The sequence below is a fragment of the Schistocerca serialis genome, chromosome 9, assembly GCF_023864345.2.
Source record: "Schistocerca serialis cubense isolate TAMUIC-IGC-003099 chromosome 9, iqSchSeri2.2, whole genome shotgun sequence".
Classification (NCBI taxonomy): domain Eukaryota; kingdom Metazoa; phylum Arthropoda; class Insecta; order Orthoptera; family Acrididae; genus Schistocerca; species Schistocerca serialis.
The window spans coordinates 324411060-324435315 of record NC_064646.1 but is presented as its reverse complement, the minus strand read 5'-3'; the positions used below and the strand labels follow the sequence as shown (position 1 = coordinate 324435315).

The window sequence follows — 24256 nt, the reverse complement described above, 5'->3', positions numbered from 1 at the left end:
GTTTGTGGAGGTCATTCAGTGTAAGCTTCCACACCGGTACTGACATCATTTAAAACTTCCAGGCTTATAGACCATGGTAGATGTATAAAACTTTCCCTAGTGTTTCCTCTCTGAATGCAGGAGACATCTTCGGAGGCAAAGGGGTGAACTGCAACCAGAACTCCAAGGAGTGCCGAATATATAGGCAGTGTAGAGGGCACCACAGTCTATCACGTGGTGCCGGCTATGAGATTATTTCTGTTAATGCCAACATTCTCTATGAGTTAGTCGAAGATTACTTTCAGGACGCGACTTAGAACTTCAGGAGTTGAAGTTTGACACAGACCTCGGGCTGATGACGATTACGTGGTGAAATCTATGAAAATTGTTATTGGTAGTTTGTATTCTACTTTTGTGGTGTTATCCTGTGGAAAGTGGAACTTTGTTTTCTGAATTACCATCATAAATGGAAATGAGTGTTTGGCATCATTGGCCGGGAGGCCCCTTGCGGGATAGGTCCGGCCGCCTTGCTGCAGGTCTTACTACATTCAACGCCACATTGGGTGACTTGCTCGCCGGATGGGGATGAAATGATGATGAAGACAGCACAACACCCAGTCCCTGAGCAGAGAAAATCCCCCCCCAGCCGGGAATCAAACCCAGGCCCGTAGGAGGCAATCTGTCACACTGACCACTCAGCTATCGGGGTGGGCATTACCATCATAGAAACAACTGTACAGAACTATGTTAAAAGCTAGCGAAGCCCATTTTCAACATGCAAAAGGGGGTGAATTATTATTTCCATCGAAAAAGAAAGTTTTCATTTTCGTTTTGTGTGGCACTCTGTAGTGGTAATTGAAAAAGAAATTTTGATAAGAGGAAATTAACGAGGGTGCCATTAATTAAAAGCAGCAGCCAATTAAAAATGGCACTGACAAATTTACCACTACGAGAGAGAAAATTAATAATTCAAGATATTGTCTAACCTGCTTTGATACCGATGGAGTGGGCTAACCACGCAAATCATTTGTTGGTCATATGCTGATCATTAATATTAAGCATTATGCACAGAAATGCTGCCTGGGAACTGCATTTACAGATCAGCTTAACAGATCTCAGGGTCACACTCAAGTGGCCGCTACAAGTTCGAACATCAATGATGACAGCAGGGGCCAGCAAATGATGTCAGCAGACTTGCAGTTCTCCTAGCTGAAACATAGAAATGTTAGCAGGCAAGGTTAACATTATTGAAATTTTGATAAACAATAACAATTATATTGACGATTATTTTACGTAGACGAGAGATATTTTCAAGGTGTGTAAAATATTCAAGTAAAAGAGTGGAGACATCAATAGAGAGCGGGCCTCAGGAGAGAGCGAAACAGATGCTGCTCGTGTTTATATATGACTAAACAACTAAAGGCAAATTTACTGTCACTTAACCTAAGTATCTTCCTGTTTTGAAGGCCTCTTGTGTGGAAAAATGTTTGAGAGACTTCGCTGCACTCCTTTCTGGTGTGGCTGACTGCATAAAATCTGATTGTTGACACTGCTTGCGCTGCGACTGATGCATCAATTGGAAATTAAAAAATAGAGTTGCTCTCTTTTGCTAGTTTTAACATCTGTATTCTCTCCCACATATAAGAAAAATTAATCACAGTTTTACATTCTAAGACAACTTAAAGACAATACACAGAATTAATACAAAAGTACAGCGTTTCTTACATAGGTTTGCCTAAATTATTTTTGTTTTGGGGGCTTAAATTTATTTACACACAAAAAGAAACATTTCAGGGTCATCTACTGTATAGCCTCAAAGGAACAAAATTTGGATGCTGTAAATGAGCAACGCCTTCTGTTTTTTCAGGTGCATGAACTACCCCCAGAAAAACTGAAAATGAGGGAAATAGTTCATATAGATATTGCCAATGACCCAGTATCCAGCAATGATTACAAAGCAGATGAGGACCCCACGACATTCAAGAGCCAGAAGACAGGCAGAGGTCCCCTCACTGGGCAGTGGATGGACAAGGTGAGGCTGGAGTGTGCGTGCACACTCTTTTTCTTTTGTGTATACATACACACCATGTACATTTTATTAATATTTTGAACTTCTAATCACAGTATGCAAGAGCTTTGTGACTTGTGAATTCTAGATATGAAATTTTGTTTACAGTTTTGGAAACCTATTATCTAGGCATAGTGTTTTTGACTAGTAATCAAAACATCCTGGGTCCCAGTTTCGAACCTCACCACTGCTTAAATATTGCATAAGAATCATTAGGAATGATGACTGAAGACTTCCGCTATAAGAAGTTACTGTCTTTCTGCCAGTGGCCCTGTCAAAGAGGACAAAGGAGACAGAGATTCAGGGCACTCTCTTGCCCTTGGGATGGGAAACTGCCTCTAAAAGGTGAAAGGATCAGCAAAGACCAATGGTATGAAGATGCAGCAGGCAATGGAAACCACTGCATTGAAGACACTTAATATATAGATATATTCACAGGACATGTGAAGTGTAATTGAAGATGTGTCATGGAGGACTAGTTCAAAATCTTTTGCCAATGGAGAGATCACCATGTGGAACTCCGGTAGGGAACTACCAACTGAGTGACCAAGAGAAAAAGGTGCAATAAGGAACAAAAGGGCAACATTCTAAGAGTTGGGTTGTGGAATGTCAGAAGTTTGAATGTGGAAGGGAAGGTAAAAAATCTGGAAATGCTAAGCCTCAATCTAGATATAGTGAGAATCACTGCAATGAAATAGAAAGAAGACAGGATTTTTGGTCCGATGATATTAACAGCAGCAGAAAATGTCTTAATGGGAGTAATATTTATTGTGAATAGAAAGTTAGGGCAGGTTCTCATTAGAATCAACAGCAAACCACTGACAATAATAATTCAGGTATATGTGCTCTGATGTCTTAAGACAAGATGAAGTAGTACAGAAAGTGTAAGAGGAGACTGAGTGGGTAATTCAGTATGTAAAGTGAGATGATGATGATAAAAAATCAAATATTGGATTGTAAGGCATACCTAGCAGCACATATAGGCTTGGATCACAATATAGTAATGATGAAGAGTAGACTGAAGTTGAAGAGAACAGTGAGGAAGAATCAGTGCACTAAGAAGTCAGATACGGAAGTGCTTACGAATGAAGAGAGAGGCTGAAGTTCACTGAGGTTGCAGGTACTGCTATATACTGAAATACTGAATAGCACAGCAGGCAGTTCAGTTAAAGAGTAGTGGGCACCCCTAAAAAGAGCAGTTGCAAATTTTGGGAAGACAAACATAGGTGTTAGGAAGGTAATGGAAAAACAGACCAGATACTTAAATTAATTGATTGAAGGAAGCACTGAAATATGCATGAAAAGACAGGAATACAGCAATATAAATCCCTTAGGGATAGAGGAAATAGAGGCGCAGGAACCCAAATGAAAGAGCTGCAGGAAAAATGTAAAGAAAGTCAAAAAGAAATAATCGTCAGGAGGACTGACTGAGCCCATAGAAAGTTCAAAATGGCCTTCACTGAAATTGAAATAGGAAGTGTGCAATGGGATTTCTCCTGTTAGAGGTGAGAACAGATATATGGAAAGAATACATTGAAGGCCTCAATGGGAGGGATAGAAGAATAAACTGAAGTCAGTGTAGTAGAGATAGGGGCTCCAGAATCAGTCAGAATTTAAGAGAGCTTTGGAAGACATAAGGTCAAATAAGGCAGAAGGAATAGACAACATTACTTCAGAATTTCTAAAATTGTTGCAGAAGTGGCCACCAAACAACGCTCAAGGTTGGTATGCAGAATCTAGGAGACTGCCAACATACTATCAGGCTTTCGAAAAAGGAATCTTTGACAATTTTCTGAAGATTGCAAGGCAGATGAAGTGCGAAAACTATCACACAATCGGCTTAACAGCTGATGATGACCATTTTGGCATTAGGCAACGTAAAGGCACCAGAGACACAGTCCTAACATTGCACTGGACAATTGGAAGCAAGCCCAAAGAAAAATGCACACATTCACAGGATTTGTCTACTTAAAAAAAAAAAAAATTGAGTAAGAAACTGGGAATGACGAGTAATACGACAGTATGTACAGTACAAGAACCAAGAGGGGACAATAAAATATGAAGTCCAAAAACAAAGTGCTTGGATTAAAAAGGGTATAAGACAGAATGCAGTCATTTGCCCTTATTGCTCAGTCTATGCATCAGAGAAGCAGTGGGGGGAATGAAAGAAATGTTCAAGAGTGAGATTAAAATTCAGGCTGAAGGGATATCGGTGGTAAGATTCGGTGATGACATTGCTATTATTAGTGAGGGTGAAGATTTATTACAGGGTTTGTTGAATGGAATGGATATCCTAATGAGTACAGAATTTGGATTGAGAGTAAACTGAAGAGAGACAACAGAAATGAGACTAGCGAGTAACTTAACATCAAAATTGGTGATCACAAAGTAGATGAAGTTAAGGAATCCTGCTACCTTGGAAACAAAATAAAGTATGACATAATGAAGCAAGGCGGACATCAAGACAGACTAGCACAGGCAAAGAGGGCATTCCTGCCTGGGGAAGTCTTGTAGTATCAAAATTTCTGAGAAGGTACATTTTGAGCACATCATTGTATGACAGAGAATCATGGACCATTGGGAAACTGGAAAAGAACAGAATTGAAGCAGTTGAAATTTGACTCTACAGAGGAATGTTGAAAATTAAGTGGACTGATAAGGAATGAGATGGTCCTCTGCAGAATCAGTGAAGAAAGGAACATGTGGAACACACAACAAAAAGGGCGAGGATGATAAGATGTGTTGAGACATCAGAGAAAAACTTTCATGGTAGTAGAGGGTAAAATCTGTAGAGGAATACAGAAATCAGAATTCATACAAGAAATAGAGGGTGCAGGTTGCAGTTGCTACTCTGAGCTGAAGAAGTTGAGACAGAAGAGGAATTCATGGCTGGCCACATCACACCAGTCAGAAGACTGATGACTCGAAAAGGTATGGCCATTAAAAATTAGCCAGGGTCATGCACCTAATCTGATGTGAAAAAATAAAAAGTCAGCTATCACATCAAGTATTCCTGTTGTGGAAATATTTACAGAACATTAGTGTATGTATGCCATAAAATTTAAAATTTTAGATGATCATAAGTAATTAATGCCCTTTTTAATTTTGTGTGATTTGAATTGAAAGAAATCATTTTATTTTAAATATTTTTCTCTCTTGAATGTTGGTATCATTCAGCTTTGCCTGGAACAATTTTATCAACAGTCTGGTTTTGTGAGTTGCAGGTAAATCCTGTGATGACATGTTACAAGCTAGTCACTGTAGAGTTCAAATGGTTTGGTCTACAGACACGGATAGAGAATTTCATACAGAAATCGGAGAGACGATTGTTCACCAACTTCCATAGGTACGTGAAGTGTACTATTTTAATTCAGTTGTGATTATGTCGTAAATATACAAATGAATTTAAGTCAGAATGAAATTTGCAGACAGGCAGTAAAATTGCAATTCCTACCCATTTACATGTAGTGTGACATGCATGTAACATGTTTTTTATGTTCTGTGTAGGCAAGTTTTCTGTTGGATGGATCGCTGGCACGGTCTAACGATGGAAGATATACGAGCCATAGAAGAGAAAACTAAAGAAGAATTAGATCGGGTAGGTATTCCTGATGTACCTATGCATCACGTGTGGTGATTTTTTTTTTCATTTTTTTCATCTTCTCGGTGGATCCACCAAAATAAATTAGCAAGATGCATTGAATTTAGAAAAGAGAATCCTTACTATCAGGTAAATATTTCCACACATCAAATCTCAAAGAAGACAGAATTTAGTTAGTTTTTACAAAGCTCATAAATTATCTATTAGTTTGATAGGAGGTAACTTCTGGCAGATGAGAAAATGCCACCTGCGTTATGAAAAATGTAGTACAGGAAAAAAAAAAAAGCTTCCACACAGGTATACATATAATTAAGAAAGTTACACGACTGTAATTTCGGGTTAAATGTGGTGGTGGTGATATGAATGTATGTTAATATAATTTCCGAAAGAAACTGTAAACTGTAAAATGTAAAAAACACAAAACGTGACCTACACATACAGTAATGTAGTTATATATGAGTACCACATCCTTCCCCCAGTTTTAATGAATAAATTGTAAAAGCATTATACTGACATGACACACAGGTCATCATCCATACTACTTCAGCCTATTTTCTCTGACATTACTTTCAGAATAATTAAAATACTCTAAAATTACAAATGATAAACAGTATTCTTAGCATTTGTGGCAGAAGAGGAGTGAGCTGAGAAGTTGATCTGTAAGGTTAAGTGGAGATAGAGGAGTATTCATTTACAAGAGAAAAAAGAATAGAGCAAGAGGAGGAATACTAAATCAAATATTTATTTTATCTGAATAGGAAGGAGGGAGAATATGATGGTGGTCTTGAAAATAAAAAGGAAGGCTAGAGGTGCAAAGTGAATAAAAAACTGAGACAAGAAAAGGACAAATATTAGAAGCCAAGCAAAAAACAGGGAATATTTGGAGCTTACAGCCTAGAGAGGTTTCAAGAGTATACACTGAGGCGACAAGTCCTGGGATAGTGGCATACACATAAGCAAACGTCTGTAGTATTGCGTACACAAGTATAAAAGGACAGTGCATTGGTGGAGCTGTTATTTTTATTCTGGTGATTCATGTGAATGGGTTTCCATTGTGATTATAGCAGCACAAAGGGAATTAACAGAGTTTGAATGTGGAATGGTTGTTGGAGCTAGACGCATGGAACATTCCCTTTTTGAAAATCATTAGGGAATTAAATATTCTGAGACCACAGTGTCAAGAATGTGCCGAGAATACCAGATATTAGGCATTTCCTCTCGCCATGGAGAGTGCAGTAGCCAGTGGCCTTCCCATAACATGTAAGAGCAGTGGCCTTTGCATAGAGCAGTCATTGCTAACAGACAAGCAACGCTGCCTGAAATAACCACAGAAATCAATGTGAGACATACTGCGAACATATCCATTAGTATAGTGTGCTGAAATTTGCCATTAGTGGGCTAGGACAGCAGACAGCAAATGCAGGTGCCTTTGATAACAGCATGACATCACCTGCAGTGCATGGCCTGGGATTGTGACCATAGTGGTTGGACTGTAGACAACTGGAAAACAATGGTGTGGTCAGATGAATCCCTATTTCAGTTAGTAAGAGTTGACGGTAGTGCTGGGAGTCTTGCAGAGCCCCGGAAGCCGAGGACCCGAGTTTGCAACAAGGTACTGTGCGAGCTGATGGTGGCTCCATTATGGTGTGGGCTGTGTTATGTGGATCATTGTCCAAAAATGATTGTTTGTCTACTTGAAGATCCTTTGTAACCATTCATGTTCCCAAACAATGATAGAATTTTTATGGTTGACAATGGGCTGTGTATCCGGGTGACAATTGTTTGCAATTGGTTTGAAGAGCATTCTAGACATTTTGAGTGAACGATTTGCCCATCCAGATTACCTGATACGAATCCCGTCGAACATTTATTGGACATAGTTGAGAGGTCAGTTCATGCACAAAATCCTGCACTGGCAGCACTTACACAATTATGGGTGGCAGTAGATGCAGTATGGTCCAATATTTGTGCGATATATTAGGAGATCCACCCCATGAACCATGGACCTTGCCGTTGGTGGGGAGGCTTGCGTGCCTCAGCGATACAGATAGCCGTACCGTAGGTGCAACCACAACGGAGGGGTATCTGTTGAGAGGCCAGACAAACGTGTGGTTCCTGAAGAGGGGCAGCAGCCTTTTCAGTAGTTGCAAGGGCAACAGTCTGGATGATTGACTGAGCTGGCCTTGTAACAATAACCAAAACGGCATTGCCGTGCCGGTACTGCGAACGGCTGAAAGCAAGGGGAAACGACAGCCATAATTTTTCCTGAGGGCATGCAGCTTTACTGTATGATTACATGATGATGGCGTCCTCTTGGGTAAAATATTCCGGAGGTAAAATAGTCCCCCATTCGGATCTCCGGGCGGGGACTACTCAAGAGGATGTCGTTATCAGGAGAAAGAAAACTGGCGTTCTAACGGATCGGAGCGTGGAATGTCAGATCCCTTAATCGGGCAGGTAGGTTAGAAAATTTAAAAAGGGAAATGGATAGGTTGAAGTTAGATATAGTGGGAATTAGTGAAGTTCGGTGGCAGGAGGAACAAGACTTCTGGTCAGGTGACTACAGGGTTATAAACACAAAATCAAATAGGGGTAATGCAGGAGTAGGTTTAATAATGAATAGGAAAATAGGAATGTGGGTAAGCTACTACAAACAGCATAGTGAACGCATTATTGTGGCCAAGATAGATACGAAGCCCACACCTACTACAGTAGTACAAGTTTATATGCCAACTAGCTCTGCAGATGACGAAGAAATTGAAGAAATGTATGATGAAATAAAAGAAATTATTCAGACTGTGAAGAGAGACGAAAATTTAATAGTCATGGGTGACTGGAATTCGAGTGTAGGAAAAGGGAGAGAAGGAAACATAGTAGGTGAATATGGATTGGGGGACAGAAATGAAAGAGGAAGCCGCCTGGTAGAATTTTGCACAGAGCACAACATAATCATAACTAACACTTGGTTTAAGAATCATGAAAGAAGGTTGTATACATGGAAGAACCCTGGAGATACTAAAAGGTATCAGATAGATTATATAATGGTAAGACAGAGATTTTGGAGCCAGGTTTTAAATTGTAAGACATTTCCAGGGGCAGATGTAGACTCTGACCACAATCTATTGGTTATGACCTGTAGACTAAAACTGAAGAAACTGCAAAAAGGTGGGAATTTAAGGAGATGGGACCTGGATAAACTGACTAAACCAGAGGTTGTAGAGAGTTTCAGGGAGAGCATAAGGGAACAACTGACAGGAATTCAGGAAAGCAATACAGTAGAAGAAGAATGGGTAGCTTTGAGGGATGAAATACTGAAGGCAGCAGAGGGTCAAGTAGGTGGGTAACAGAAGAAATATTGAATTTAATTGATGAAAGGAGAAAATATAAAAATGGAGTAAGTGAAACAGGCAAAAAGGAATACAAACGTCTCAAAAATGAGATCGACAGGAAGTGCAAAATGGCTAAGCAGGGATGGCTAGAGGACAAATGTAAGGATGTAGAGGCCTATCTCACTAGGGGTAAGATAGATACCGCCTACAGGAAAATTAAAGAGACCTTTGGAGATAAGAGAACAACTTGTATGAATATCAAGAGCTCAGATGGAAACCCAGTTCTAAGCAAAGAAGGGAAAGCAGAAAGGTGGAAGGAGTATATAGAGGGTCTATACAAGGGCGATGTACTTGAGGACAATATTATGGAAATGGAAGAGGATGTAGATGAAGATGAAATGGGAGATATGATACTGCGTGAAGAGTTTGACAGAGCACTGAAAGACCTGAGTCGAAACAAAGCCCCCGGAGTAGACAATATTCCATTGGAACTACTGACGGCCGTGGGAGAGCCAGTCCTGACAAAACTCTACCATCTGGTGAGGAAGATGTATGAGACAGGCGAAATACCCTCAGACTTCAAGAAGAATATAATAATTCCAATCCCAAAGAAAGCAGGTGTTGACAGATGTGAAAATTACCGAACTATCAGCTTAATAAGTCACAGCTGCAAAATACTAACACAAATTCTTTACAGACGAATGGAAAAACTAGTAGAAGCCAACCTCGGGGAAGATCAGTTTGGATTCCGTAGAAACACTGGAACACGTGAGGCAATACTGACCTTACGACTTATCTTAGAAGAAAGATTAAGGAAAGGCAAACGTACGTTTCTAGCATTTGTAGACTTAGAGAAAGCTTTTGACAATGTTGACTGGAATACTCTCTTTCAAATTCTAAAGGTGGCAGGGGTAAAATACAGGGAGCGAAAGGCTATTTACAATTTGTACAGAAACCAGATGGCAGTTATAAGAGTCGAGGGACATGAAAGGGAAGCAGTGGTTGGGAAGGGAGTAAGCCAGGGTTGTAGCCTCTCCCCGATGTTGTTCAATCTGTATATTGAGCAAGCAGTAAAGGAAACAAAAGAAAAATTCGGAGTAGGTATTAAAATCCATGGAGAAGAAATAAAAACTTTGAGGTTCGCCGATGACATTGTAATTCTGTCAGAGACAGCAAAGGACTTGGAAGAGCAGTTGAATGGAATGGACAGTGTCTTGAAAGTAGGATATAAGATGAACATCAACAAAAGCAAAACAAGGATAATGGAATGTAGTCTAATTAAGTCGGGTGATGCTGAGGGAATTAGATTAGGAAATGAGCCACTTAAAGTAGTAAAGGAGTTTTGCTATTTGGGGAGCAAAATAACTGATGATGGTCGAAGTAGAGAGGATATAAAATGTAGACTGGCAATGGCAAGGAAAGCGTTTCTGAAGAAGAGAAATTTGTTAACATCCAGTATTGATTTAAGTGTCAGGAAGTCATTTCTGAAAGTATTTGTATGGAGTGTAGCCATGTATGGAAGTGAAACATGGACGATAAATAGTTTGGACAAGAAGAGAATAGAAGCTTTCGAAATGTGGTGCTACAGAAGAATGCTGAAGATTAGATGGGTAGATCACATAACTAATGAGGAAGTATTGAATAGGATTGGGGAGAAGAGAAGTTTGTGGCGCAACTTGACCAGAAGAAGGGATCGGTTGGTAGGACATGTTCTGAGGCATCAAGGGATCACCAATTTAGTATTGGAGGGCAGCGTGGAGGGTAAAAATCGTAGAGGGAGACCAAGAGATGAATACACTAAGCAGATTCAGAAGGATGTAGGTTGCAGTAGGTACTGGGAGATGAAAAAGCTTGCACAGGATAGAGTAGCATGGAGAGCTGCATCAAACCAGTCTCAGGACTGAAGACCACAACAACAACAACAACAACAACAACAACAACAACATATTAGGAGATATCTCAGGGCTTTTGCCACCTCAGTGTAGAATATGCTTACAAGTTCACTTTCCCCCCCCCCCCCCCCCCCCCCCCCTCTCTCTCTGTGTACTTCAGAGAAACTGATACCGGCAGAGGATCACTTTGACACAGCTTGTGAAGGCTGTCATATATACATCATTGTTAATGAATGTGCCTGTCATGTGCAGATCCTGATTTAATTTATAGTACTGACACTAATCTTCTGTTTGGGTAGGGTTGAAACAGAATGTCTCAATAAGGCCAAATAAGAAGCTACTTGCATGAGTAATAGTGGCTTAGAATTCTGGAAACCTGACAGTGGTCAAGAAAGCAATGTGATCACCCCATGCCCTCCCATACTGCAGAGAAATGACATCATATGGTAGAGGATGACAGGGTGTTCAGTCAGTATTGTGTGGCCCGTTTGATCTGATTACAATGTTACTTCACTTTGCATGTTCAGTACAAACAACTGCTCATGTAGTTAATTTAACAAAAGAGTAGCCTCTCCCATGCCCAGTCAATTTGCTATTGAGCTAGTGTTAATTCTCCAATGATACTAGAGGAAAGTAAATTATACTTTTTTCAGTATACAGGGTGATTATAATTAAAGTTAAACTTTCAAACTGCTGTAGAAATAACACCACTGATCAGAATGATGCCAAATTGCAACCGAATATTATCAGAGAAGGGGGAAAACGTATGGCAGAAGAAAAATATATAGTTACAAGATGAAGCCATGGATAGCACTGCAAGCATCATAATTTAATAGTGGTTGACTAAAACTGACAAATGAATCATACAAAAATACCTAAGGTGTACATTTGACGTTAAAGAAATTGTACTACTCAATGTGCATGGGTGTACAGGTGTGTTACTGTTGGTTATGTGAGCCCATCCACAAAGGCAAAGTCACATCATATTGGATGGGAAAAACTGGTTTTTAATTGTCCTGAGGCCAAAAACCGCATAAAAAGCATCAATCAGAAACAAATTGGATTATTAATTTCCATGTGACTGGAGCAAAACATGTTCAGTATGCTGTCCACCCTTTTCTGCAACAAGTTGAAATCAACAAACATCATGTTCCACAACCGATCGATATGTTTCCAGGATCATGTTCAGGATGTGTTGCACAATACGTGCCTTCAGTGCAGCTGAGTTTGCAATCTGAAAACTGAACACATCATCTTTCAGATGACCCCACAGCCAGAAGTCACACGGATTGAGGTCAGGTGAGCGGGATTGCCAGGCTGTAGGGAAATGGTGGCTGATAATCCTAGCGTTTCCAAAATGGCGCTCCAGTAGCTGCTTAACTGGATTTACAATGTGCAGAGGTGCACCATCTTGCATAAAAATGATCACATCCACGCTATTGGAGAGCTGGAATGATGTGATTGTGCAAGAGACACTCACAGCACATGTCTCTTGGAAAAAATATGGCTCTATGATAAATGATGCTGTAAACCCGCACCACACAGCCACCTTTTTAGGATGAAGTGGTACTGGTTGATTTGCATGTGGATTTTCCATTGCCCATATTGGACAATTCTGTGCAATGACATGTGCTGTCAGATGGAAGTGGGCTTTGTCTTGTCCACAAAACCTTCCACGGCCAGTCATTGTCCTCTTCTGTGCGAGCAAGAAATTCTAAAGCAAAGGTCTCTCTTGTAGGCAGGTCAACGGGAAGCAACTTGCGCACATGGGTAATTTTTGATGTATACAAAGAAGGATGTTTCGTAGGATTGTATGCACCGAGCTCACGGGTATGTCCAATGTTCGGGCAATTCTCCATGCACTACACATTTGCACACCACCACTTGTCTCCTCCTGCATTGCTGTGGCCACTGCTTCCACTGATGTCAAATCAATTTGTTTCCTCCCTCTACCAGGTTGCATACCAAAAAAACCCATCTTTCTGAATTTCCTAATCTTTTCTCCAGACCCATGGCAGTCATCGGACCAACACCTTTATTAAACCCTTCAGCGTCCGGAACTTCTGCAGAGCAACGTGTGCACTGTCAACATTCTTGGAATACAGCTTTACAAGCAGAGTGTGATCCTGCATTGAGACAGTCATAGTGAATGTTGCACACCCAAAAGGATGAAAAGCCGTGTATTCTGCGTGTTTATACAAACTTCAGTGGGTCGTGCGCATGACAGGTGTTTTCATTTACATATCCTGACACATACAGCTCCATCTATTGATCAGTTTTCATACTATTGTTTTTTCTTCTGCCATATGTTTTCCCCCTTCTCCGATAATATTCCGTTGCCATTTTATGTCATCCTCATCAGTGGTGCTATTTCTACAGTGTTTTGAAAATTTAGCTTTAATTATAATCACTCTGTATATCATAAACTGTAGCACAAGTGGTTACTGTAACAATTTGACAAAATCTTCTTCATTTGAACTGTTGTTCTTGCTACTGGCCAGAATTCTGTACTGATAAGGCTGTTTTTGTTTCAGCAACGTAATGTTGGGGAAGTCAGGGGAATGAAGGCAGAATCAGACTGAAGGGTGTCCAGGGAGTACTACATAGTCAAGAACTTGGAGAAAATTAAAGAGAAAATCATCTGCTACATTTCAGTAAATGTTGAATTAATTTGAATTATTAGATATGTCTTTGTGTAAAGTAAGATTTTTATATACAGCAATGTATCAGTTTTATATCTTCATGTGGTACATTGTTCGAAAGAAGAAAGTATTTTTTGTTCCTTAAAACAGTCTTATCAGCTTCACATTTGTAACATTTTGACAGATTGTTTTATTTATTTTTATATGATAGAAAATGTAAAATGCAGTTGTTGTATGCATTCTGTTTACTTCAATGAAATTCTGTTTTTAAAGTTGTTATCGGGTTTAATAGGCAGTGACTTTGTACTTCTATTGGAAGTATCATTGTAATGTGTAACTGCCCATGTTGCGTCCTCTTCCAGCACAAACAGAAAGAATAAGCAAAAATATGTTTCCTGATTCTCTCCATTTAATGTTGTGATTTTCATGTATATGGCTTTCAGTTAGAATGCTGCAGATGATGAGATCCTGCATATTTTTCTTGTACAGTTACTGCCAACTGCTATGTGTCATTGATTCAATGAGAGTTGTCCCTGATTTTAGTGATGTAGCTCCAAAAATGACTACTTAATAAAAGTATAGATTGGTGTTTAACTACTGAAAGGGAATTGTATAAAAGTGTTACTTCTCTTTCATGTTATAATGTAAAATCAAGTTGCATGCTACCAAAAACAAAAGAAATCATACAGATGTACTGTGTTAGAAATAGAAGTCATAGCTCAGTTTAAAAAAAGAATATATGTGATTGAACTGTTGCACAGGTAGCTGACGAAAAGATGTTTGTTGATGGTTATTTGGAGTAACAGGTTTTTAAGAAAGATTTAAAATAAAACTCGTACAATAAGTCAATCTATTGATGTTTAGCAAGTGCTGTTTGGAAACTGTTGACATTTTAAATGCCATGAGAATAAATTTTTCATTATAGACAAATAATCCTCACATCACCATCAGTTTTTCTCTCTTTTGTTGCCGTGTGTATTTAAAGACATTGTTAGATTTAATCATTCCATTATTCTTATGACACTGAATTTGTGGTCAGTATGAACTTTATTGATGTGCTTATATTCATACAACAGTGGAAAATGAATGTTCAGAGTCTCTTGGAAAATGGAAATATGTGTGGGATCACTTGCCTTTAAAGTCAGAACCTATGTATTTGTTGTGGAAGTGGCCAGTTTTAATTTCTGTGGGAAGACGGGTGATTGTAGACAGTAGAATTCAGAGAGCATGTGGCTTTTGAAACAAGGTGACAATATTCCACAGCACAACGAAACCTGGTTTCCTTTTTATGTATAAACATTTACGTTGTGTTCGTAATGTTCAGTTTTTGTGCGAAATGTGAACATGCCTCTTCCTCTGTCTATAACAGAGCTTTCCATGTTGTTTCTTTTAATTTGTGAAGCAAAATCTTCTTGAATAACTACTATGTAAAGTAACACATTAGAGTAAAATAGATCATTTGATTGTGCTTTTAAGGTGGAAGATTTGTTACCAGTCATTGTGATTGTCATGAAAAATGCAGCATGAAAGTTTCACTTTGTTTGCTTAGTCATTCTTGAACTTGTGAAATCCTCAGTATTGAATACCACATTTGCTGGAAAATTACTTAGTGGTGTAGAAATTAGCTTGCAACAGTGCATCTCAGTAATTTTTTCAGCTTCAACTCGTGTAAATTACAGAAATGTGTAGGCATTTTTGTGTATGAGTAAGAATGCATTGTTCACAGTGTTAGAAATTTTGTGGAGCGTAAGCTTTCTTCCTGATGGTGTGTGAAAGTGAATGTGGTGAGCAAATGTTTATGAAAGCAAGCTCATTAAATGTCACTGTTTTGAATTGATGTAGAAATGTTGTGATGTAAATAACAAAATGAAAAACAAATATTGCCACTTTATTTAGAAGTGGACTCTTTCAGAAGGATGAATCTTAGTATTATGTATAAATTGAGAGTTCATCAGAAATGCATATTAGGAATGATTTTTTTCTGTGAAAGTAAACTGCAGATTTTTAAAATGCATGCATGCTGTTTTTATTATTTCTGTAATAGATAGTATATTTACCTTCAAAATTGTGTTTGGAAGAGAGAGAGAGAGAGAGAGAGAGAGAGAGAGAGAGAGAGAGAGAGATTCTTCAGTGCTAGTGGTTTCTGATACAGCAGATAACTCTTGTGTGTTTTCTGCACCTGTGAAACATCGAAATTTTGATTTCAGTGAAATTATTCCTTGTGCCATTTTTTTATTTCTAAGCAGCTGTTGTACATTATTCCTCAAAAATCAGGCCAGGCACGCTGTTACACACATCATGTTCTGTTGTGGCCGGCAGCAGCCACAAAGGTGTCAACATGCTAAAAGTATTTGTGACTTACCGTGTTGTTCATCAACAATCCTTAAGTGATGAACAGCCATTGAGTTAAATAAAATCCACCATACATAAAATAAGCTTTTTCCGGGGTATACAGGATGCAACAAAAAAATCTGATACTTTTTGGTTAATAACAACTTGAATATAGCACACAGTTTTCAGTGTTGTGTACTGTCATTGTTTTTGTGGTACCATTTCAGTAGTCATGTGGTCATGTGGTCTTGCGGGCACTGTGTATTTATTGTGGAAACTGTTTTCAAGTGTTGATTTCTACATTTGTGCTTGCTCTGTTCTGCCAAGAGTCTAGTGTGGGCCAAAAAGCAACTCTTCCACCCTGTAACAGAATTTGTTAGGAATGAAAAACCTTAGGCAGAAACTTCAAGCTCTAAAATGAAAGGTAACTGGCCACACAGTGTTGGTTACTATACCAGCCAACTCAGAAACATTTATCTACTACAAATCTCTCTGTAAGCAAATACATAATTATAATCCACTTTTTCACCTTCACAAAATTGTTGTGCTTCAACAGCTAAAGCCTCAGGTGATGACTGATGAATTGGTTTCATGATAAGCGGAAAAGGTTATTTCCATCAATATGGCAGTGTTAACATTCAGGTCTTCCACGGTTTGTTGGATAATACCCTAAAGACACACATGAATGTCCTCTTTGTCATAACAAAATGACAGCAAGCTGAGCAGCTATAAAGAAATGTAATTTGGCCAAACTTCTTTGAGAGGATGCACAGACAAACAGATATGGCAGGGCTGTGTCTGTGAGCTGTGTGTAGGGCTGCCCACAGGCACTGCAGGAATGTGTCACCATGTGAGCATGATACATGCACGGCTCACATTGTCTTAGTGGTGAACAGGCTTGGAGACTGCCAGTACAACTGATGGCTGATGCTAGAGTTTATTTATTTATTTATTTATTGTTCAATGGGACCAAATTAAGAAGTCTCCATGGTCATGGAACGAGTCAATACATGGAATTATAACACGATAGTAGAAACAGATAAAATGAAATATAAAAAACATATTCAGGCGATAAGTCTTAAGTTTAAATAAAGAAAATCAACACTGTAACACTGGAATTTGCTTCATTTTTTAGCTCTTCCAGGAGCTCCTCGACAGAATAGGAGTAGTGAGCCATGAGGAAACACTTCAGTTTAGACTTAAGAGTTTGGACTACTGCTAAGATTTTTGAGTTCTTGTGGTAGCTTATTGAAAATGGATGCAGCAGAATACTGCACTCCTTTCTGCACAAGAGCCAAGGAAGTGCATTCCACATGCAGATTTGATTTCTGCCTAGTATTAACTGAGTGAAAGCTGCTAACTCGTGGGAATAGGCTAATATTGCTAACACCAAACGACATTAAAGAAAATATATACTGTGAGGGTAATGTCAGAATTCCCAGACTATTGAATAGGGGTCGACAAGAGGTTCTTGAACTTACACCACATATAGCTCGAACAGCCCGTTTTTGAGCCAAACATACCCTTTTTGAATCAGAAGAATTACCCCAAAAAATAATACCATACGACATAAGTGTATGAAAATATGCGAAGTAGACTACTTTTCGTGTTGAACTGTCACTTAATTTCAGATACTGTTCTAATGGTAAATAAAACAGCATTTAGTTTCTGAACAAGATCCTGGATGTGGGCTTTCCACAACAGCTTACTATCTATCCGAACGCCTAGGAACTTGAACTGTTCTGTCTCGCTTATAATGTGCCCATTCTGTCTGATCAAAATATCAGTTCTTGTTGAATTGTGAGTTGTTGTTGTTGTTGTGGTTGTGGTCTTCAGTCCCGAGACTGGTTTGATGCAGCTCTCAAGTAAAGCTGCATGCCCTCGGGGAAAAATTACGGCTGTAGTTTCCCTGTGCTTTCAGCCGTTCGCAGTACCAGTACAGCAAGGCCGTTTTGGTCCATCCAGACTGTTGCCCCTGCAACTACTGAAAAGGCTGCTGCCCCTCTTCAGGAGCCATACGTTTGTCTGGCCTCTCAACAGATACCCCTCCGTTATGGTTGCACCTACGGTACAGCCATCGTTATCGCTGAAGCACACAAGCCTTCCCACCAACGGCAAGGTCCATGGTTCATGGGTAAAAACTGAGTCTTTCTGTGATTTAGCATCAAATTATTTTCCACAAGCCACGAACTTATTTCATGAACTACATTATTTGATACTGTTTCAGTATTACACACAAGATCCTTCACTACCAAGCTGATGTCAACAGCAAACAGAAATATTTTTGAATCACCTGTAATAATAGAAGGCATATCATTTATACAAATAAGAAACAGCAGTGGCCCCAGCACCGACCCTTGGGGAACGCCCCACTTAACAGTGCCCAATTGGGGCTGAACATCACTACCACTCTCAATATTGCGGAGAATTGCCTTCTGCTTTCTGTTCTTAAAGTAAGAGGCGAACCAATTGTAAGCTACTCCCCTTACTCCATAATGGTCCAACTTCTGCAGTAATATTTTGTGCTAGTCATGTTAGAAGTATTCTTAGTATTGTCAGCATAATCGTTTCAATACAATGCATGAATACTTTAGTGGCAACATAAGTTTTGCTTGAGTTTAGGTTTAAAGATCAAATTTGTTACACTAAGTCCCACCAAATGTGAAACTGATTATTAGCTTGTTACAATTCTGTTGTGAAGAAAAGCAAATGAATTTTCACTAGTGTGCATTATTTTATGTGCCATCATGTCACAGAGATTTGCATGCCAGTAATTAAGTTGTAAAATAGCCATTTGTTTTCCTGATTTAATCAATTAGCAAAATTTTGTTTTTTATCTTTTTCCCCTGTATGACCAACTCTGTTTATGTTCCACTTTCCTCTGTGTGCAAGGAACCATGCGTGCTCTCTTCGGAAAAACCAAAGACAGATACACACATTCACAGATGATGCCAGCAAATGATAGAAAAGTAGTTGACCATCTGCAGTCCAGTAAAGGCACAACACAATGACAAAAAAATGGAGAATAATATTTTCACTGTGTAATGAGTTCTGCAGGGCCACAAAGTAATACACTGCATATGTTATAGCAGTTACAAACAGGTAGCAGGGTGTACAGTGACTAACAAAAGAAGCATACAAATATCTCTCATGAAGATAATTTCATGTTCACAAATACAACACAGACATAAAGTAATAAGTGGAGAAAAGCATGCTTTTTTTAGTACGCGTTTATTAAACCTTTCACTACTACAGAGGTGCTCTCTGTGTTACATGTAGAGTGCGCGCGTTCCTGCTGCTATGAAATATTTACCTGATTTTAAGAAAACTATTTTCCGGAACAATTTCATTTGTGCACATCTTATAGTCTGGTGTCTTTGCTTCATAAAGGACTGTTTTTCTTTTCGTAATTCATTATAGTTGTTGTGATGCATCAAATTAAGTAAAACATTGCACAAAATTTTAAAAAGTTTGCAGAGGTAAAAGTGCTTGCATAAACTTTGTGAATGGTTGACTTTTAGCTCGTACATTGCAGTATATGAAAAGTAGGTAAGATATTGAAATTTTATTTAAAACTGAAAGCGAGATGATATCAGTCTTGAGTTACTGATTTTTATATCCGAAAGACAGTTGCGCGCGGTGAGCCTATTTCCATCCCTGTGCATTAGGAATTATATGGTCATAACATCTGACAGATTTCACAAAGTGTTCAAGATACTGAAATGTTGTTGTTTTCTTTTTTTTTTTTTTCTCGAATGATAGCACACAGAGGCACATATGTTGTACAGTACATACTAGAAACTCTATTTACCATTATATGGCAGTAACTCATCGACAGCAGTGAAAAGTCTGTGGCTGAGGACCTGTAGAGATGTCAATAGTACTGTAGGAAAACACAAGCAGTGCATGTATACACGTGCACAGCACCTTGGGAGCAGCAGAGCAGAACATGTGTATTTGTCCACAGTAGTGAAAGTGTTAACGTATGAAATGCATGGAAGTGTTACATTTGGAGGTGGCCTACCACTTATGAAAAAGAAACTTCTGTTATCATCACTCTACAGTTGGTTTTTAATGTTTCATTAGTAGCATATTGGTGTTTTGAGTGAGATTAGTGGTCATCAGATGCATTGCTCATGTCAGATGACAGTCTGTAAGACTGCTCCTAAACTTCAATTCTGGCAGTTACATTGTTGAAAAAAACACTTTCTCACACACACGTGTGGTTGCGAACACACTGCAGGCTCGAGCAACTATTCTAAATAACTGAGGGAACAATTCTCGAGGGAAGTGCTTGTAGAACATTCAGTATTTTGCACAGTGCATAACTTCTGCCTGTTACATGACTACATTGAAAGTCAATGAGCCCCCAACTGAATTTCAGGAGACACCCTTTCAACGTCCACTGGAAGACACTAAGACTGCTATGAAAGTTTTCTAATGAACACTATAGCTCCATAACAGAATGATGGAAATGTTTGTTCTATAGGCTTCTTTCCATTTTTTTCCCACTCAGTTGCTACTAGTGCAACATTCAACAAGTCTGCAAGTGACCTTTCTGAAAATTCCTTTATTTACTATATCAATTTTAAAAGTAAACCTAACTTACTTAGTTTGTCTGCCTTGCAAAGTTACACTCAAGACAGATGCTTTGTAAGGTCAGTTGGAAATGCAAAATATGATACTGAGGCATCAAATCCACTTCCCGGTGTTCCTTTCATGTTCATGAATAATGCTGTCTATATGTACGTTGAACAAATTTTCTCAAACAACTTGACTCAACCAGAAAATATAGCATATTGTCATAATCATACTCTAGCTCTGCCAGGAATGATTTAAATGCCTATTCATGGAACTATGAAGCTCAGTTTATTAACTGTGTTTTATGATTACATCGCTGACACCACTTATTTTGGCACATTTTGCCAGCAGATTACTGTTATTTAGAACAGAGGGCATCACTAGTATTTCCTGCTGGATACGGACTACTTCCAGCTTATTTCCTCATTTGCTCATAGCAAATAAAGTATTTGGGGAAGCTATTGACGGCTTTGATAGGAGAATTGGAGAATGGGTAGTGGAAAGTAGACAACATAGGTGATTCTATTTTCAAATTATAAGACTTTGATCCACTGCTTGTTAAAATGTCATGTAGTAAAAAAGTTTTATTAATTAAAAAAGACCATCAGACCCTGTTTTTGCACCCTGTGTTTTATGCTGACATAAGTGGTTAAATTAAATTACTCTCTTTCTTCTTCTCTTTCTGCCAAGAATAAGAATGTAATGTTTTACCATTTTAGCTACATTTGGCAGATTGTTTTATATTTCAGAGTTCCTGTGTTGGCGCACTTTTGGAATGAGTTGTCTGTCAAACATTTATTTTAAATTCACAAAGTGCTTAAATAAATATCTCTTAACAATATATTTTAAGATGATGGTGCCCCACAGCTCATAATTATTTTAAGGAGGTCATGATCTACCGCTAAGAGCTGACAGTAAAATTTCTTTATTGAACAATTAGTTTTGGTCCATAGACCATCATCAGATTCATAAAAACACTTACATCATAATACTAAGTGGTACAATCAATGGTGTCGTATAATAAAACCCATGAATTCGCTGCTGTTGTCAAATAAAAAAAAATTACATCGTCAATCATATAAATATGCCAAGATGTCATATTAACCCTTTGACTGCTGGAGGCGACCCACCTGCTTGGCACGTGAGGTGCTGTGGCCTGCGGTGTAATCTGACTACCTGTGCTAAGTGCCTGTTCCTTGAGCTGCTGCTGGAGCCGGAGTGGCCCACGTTGCCGCAACTGGGTGCTGAATATTTCTGGAGTGACCATGACTCCAGGTGAAGCTTTAAATTCGCAAGTTCTTTCTTGACGCACTTTCTGTTTCCAGCAAACAATGCAACTACACATTGGTGCTCACGTGTTGTAATGTTTGTAAAATGTCTTTCCACAAATCTTAAGAGGATTATCATCAGAACACATTCCCCTGCCAGCTTTTCTGCACTCTGATGCGTACATTTCTGTATGTTCCCTTACCAGTGACAGATGAAACTCTTAACGACTTTTTACGACCTGTTGGTGGCTCGTAGAGGACATGAGCAATTAAAACACAGATTGAGAAAGTGAAAAAAGAAGTTCTTTTATTACTTCATTGTTTTCCGTATACGTGTGACAGGATAAGCAGCATATCAGAACATCAACTGCTCCCACAGTCAAGCTATAATCCACAATGCTTTGTGGTTTCTTAATTTTCTCTCCAGTATTCCTTTCAGTCTTTCCCATGTCAACCATTTATGTGGTGTTACATGTGGTAGACATCCACAATTCCCTTTTGTCAAACCACTTTATAACAAGCCCTGTATTAGTACACATAAATTGAGTATCTCCTTGTTTCATTTTCTTCCGAAGTTTTGGCATGTTGCATCTGTTTTTATGGACAGTACCACAATGCATTCATCCCACGACTGTGAAAACATGAAAACTGTCGAGGTAGAGGGTATGTCCACATTCTAAATAGGACTTTATAAGTGTAGCCAGTACGTCACTACTTTTTCCCAAATTGTGAAACTCACTTTCTGTTGATGTCCCTGTGTAAACATTGAAATTGAGGACAGAGCCAGTCTTAAAATCACATAACAAAAATGTTTCTTATTTCGAATCTCCTCCGTTTTGATGGAATGGGTTGTCTGAAAGATAAGCATCCTTTGAATAATAAAAAATGAATGCAGAGTTTCTGATGTGGATTAAATGCAAATTGGAAAGCTGTAAAGACTTTATCACCAATGTTCCTAATTTTGAATGTTGTCTCCTCCAGTCACTGTTCTCACTGAAGTGTAACATCCTCATAAGTAAGAAAAAGCATTCTCTCGACATAAGTTCACTAAAAATTGGAATATTTAGAACAACATCTCTGGTCCAGTGTTTGGTAATCTTCAGTTTTTGCACGTGAGGCATCAGAAGACAAACAGCTATGAAGCAATGCCTCTTTTCATATCCAATACCTTTCTACTTTGATATTCAAGAATCCACTAATTCTGGAATTTCTCCTTGGTGAATAAATTCGTTTAATCAGCTATATATTTCATCAGTCCTTCTGTAAAGAATAACATTAAAACTGACAGAATACTTGGCTCATTCCCTGTTTGTCACACCAATGTCCCGATAGCGTATCGCCAAATATGTGATTAACTGGCTGAACATCATTTTCTTTCCAGTCAAATTTATTGCTAAGAAGTGATTTCTTCATAGGCGTTGCACTACCACTTTCTGATTCAGATTCAGAATAGCTAACATCTCTTGTTGAAACATGAGATGGCATTGACACTCCTGTGTACGTAGATTCATCTCTTGACAATGCTAATTTCAGTGTGTACAACATCTGCATTATGTTTATTTGGAAGTAGCATCTTTTGTCTTTTATGAAAACAGTAGTCTCTTGTTGAAGAGAAAGAGGAGTAACTGTAAAGAAATTTTGGTTAAAGCATACTTCTGTTGTTCACAATAAATTGATGAAGAAGTGATAAAGGACAATCTGAAAGTTAAATAGTGTATAGACAGTGATTAAAGAGATGGTGCTATTTAACTTGAATACATCACAGAAAAATCGTAGGTCTGTGAGAACTTTTCCAAAATATTTGGGTTCTTAATATACTAGTGAAGTGATACACTGGAAAGGGGCGAAGGTGAGGTAATGGTGGAATTGCTACAGATGCTTAGTTATTACATGCATAGTTATTTCGTTTTTTGACAATATAGCAATATTTGTAGGGAGTTCGATGCTGTCATTTTTCTGCTTCACATTTATCTAGTGTTTATGGAAATAGTAATTATTCACAAATATCAGGATTTTGTGTTTTTATTTAGAGGTACTTTGTCTGCATGTTAATGCAGGGGTTAAATGAATCATCATTGTGATAACAGACAGGTCAATTGATAACAGTACACCCACCCATGTGCTTCCAGCACAGCTGTGTTGCAACATTTTATTAGGTCACCTCAAAAATCTGTGAAGCAGGGTGCATGTGAAAGCAGGGTAAGCCAATCAAGCTAATGACGAATTCTAAAGGCTGCAAAGTGGAAAATGTATATTCCAGGATCCCTGCAAGCTGTGAACGAGGACAATCTGGATCAAAGGATGGAGTACTGTGAATGGTTTGAAGGCATGCTTCCTGAGGATGAATGGCTTGCAGGGTTGGTTATCAGGTCTGATGAGGCAAAATAAAATCTGAACATACTGTAAACTGCCACAAATGTGTGTATTGGACTCCTGAAAATCCTCACATTCAAATGGACAAACATGTTAATCTGTCAGGTGTTAATATGTGCTGTGGTCTTCCATCGTGCGGTTTGATTGGTCCAATCTTCTCTGAAGAACTGTAACTGGTGAGGTGTCTTCATA

General features: G+C 38.7%; 1 protein-coding gene across 2 annotated transcripts in view; it reads left to right on the top strand.

Annotated features, from left to right (window-relative positions):
• The window catches only part of LOC126418773 (phosphatidylinositol transfer protein alpha isoform), a 202751-nt gene extending 187226 nt beyond the window's left edge, over positions 1–15525 (top strand). For both annotated transcript variants that reach the window (XM_050085701.1, XM_050085700.1), the window contains exons 6-9: positions 1847–2011; positions 5272–5393; positions 5555–5645; positions 13404–15525. In XM_050085701.1, coding sequence (XP_049941658.1) covers positions 1847–2011; positions 5272–5393; positions 5555–5645; positions 13404–13451 — 426 coding nt within the window. In that variant the 3' untranslated portion in view covers positions 13452–15525. The remainder of the gene's footprint in view (positions 1–1846; positions 2012–5271; positions 5394–5554; positions 5646–13403) is intronic.
• The last annotated feature ends 8731 nt before the right edge of the window (positions 15526–24256 follow it).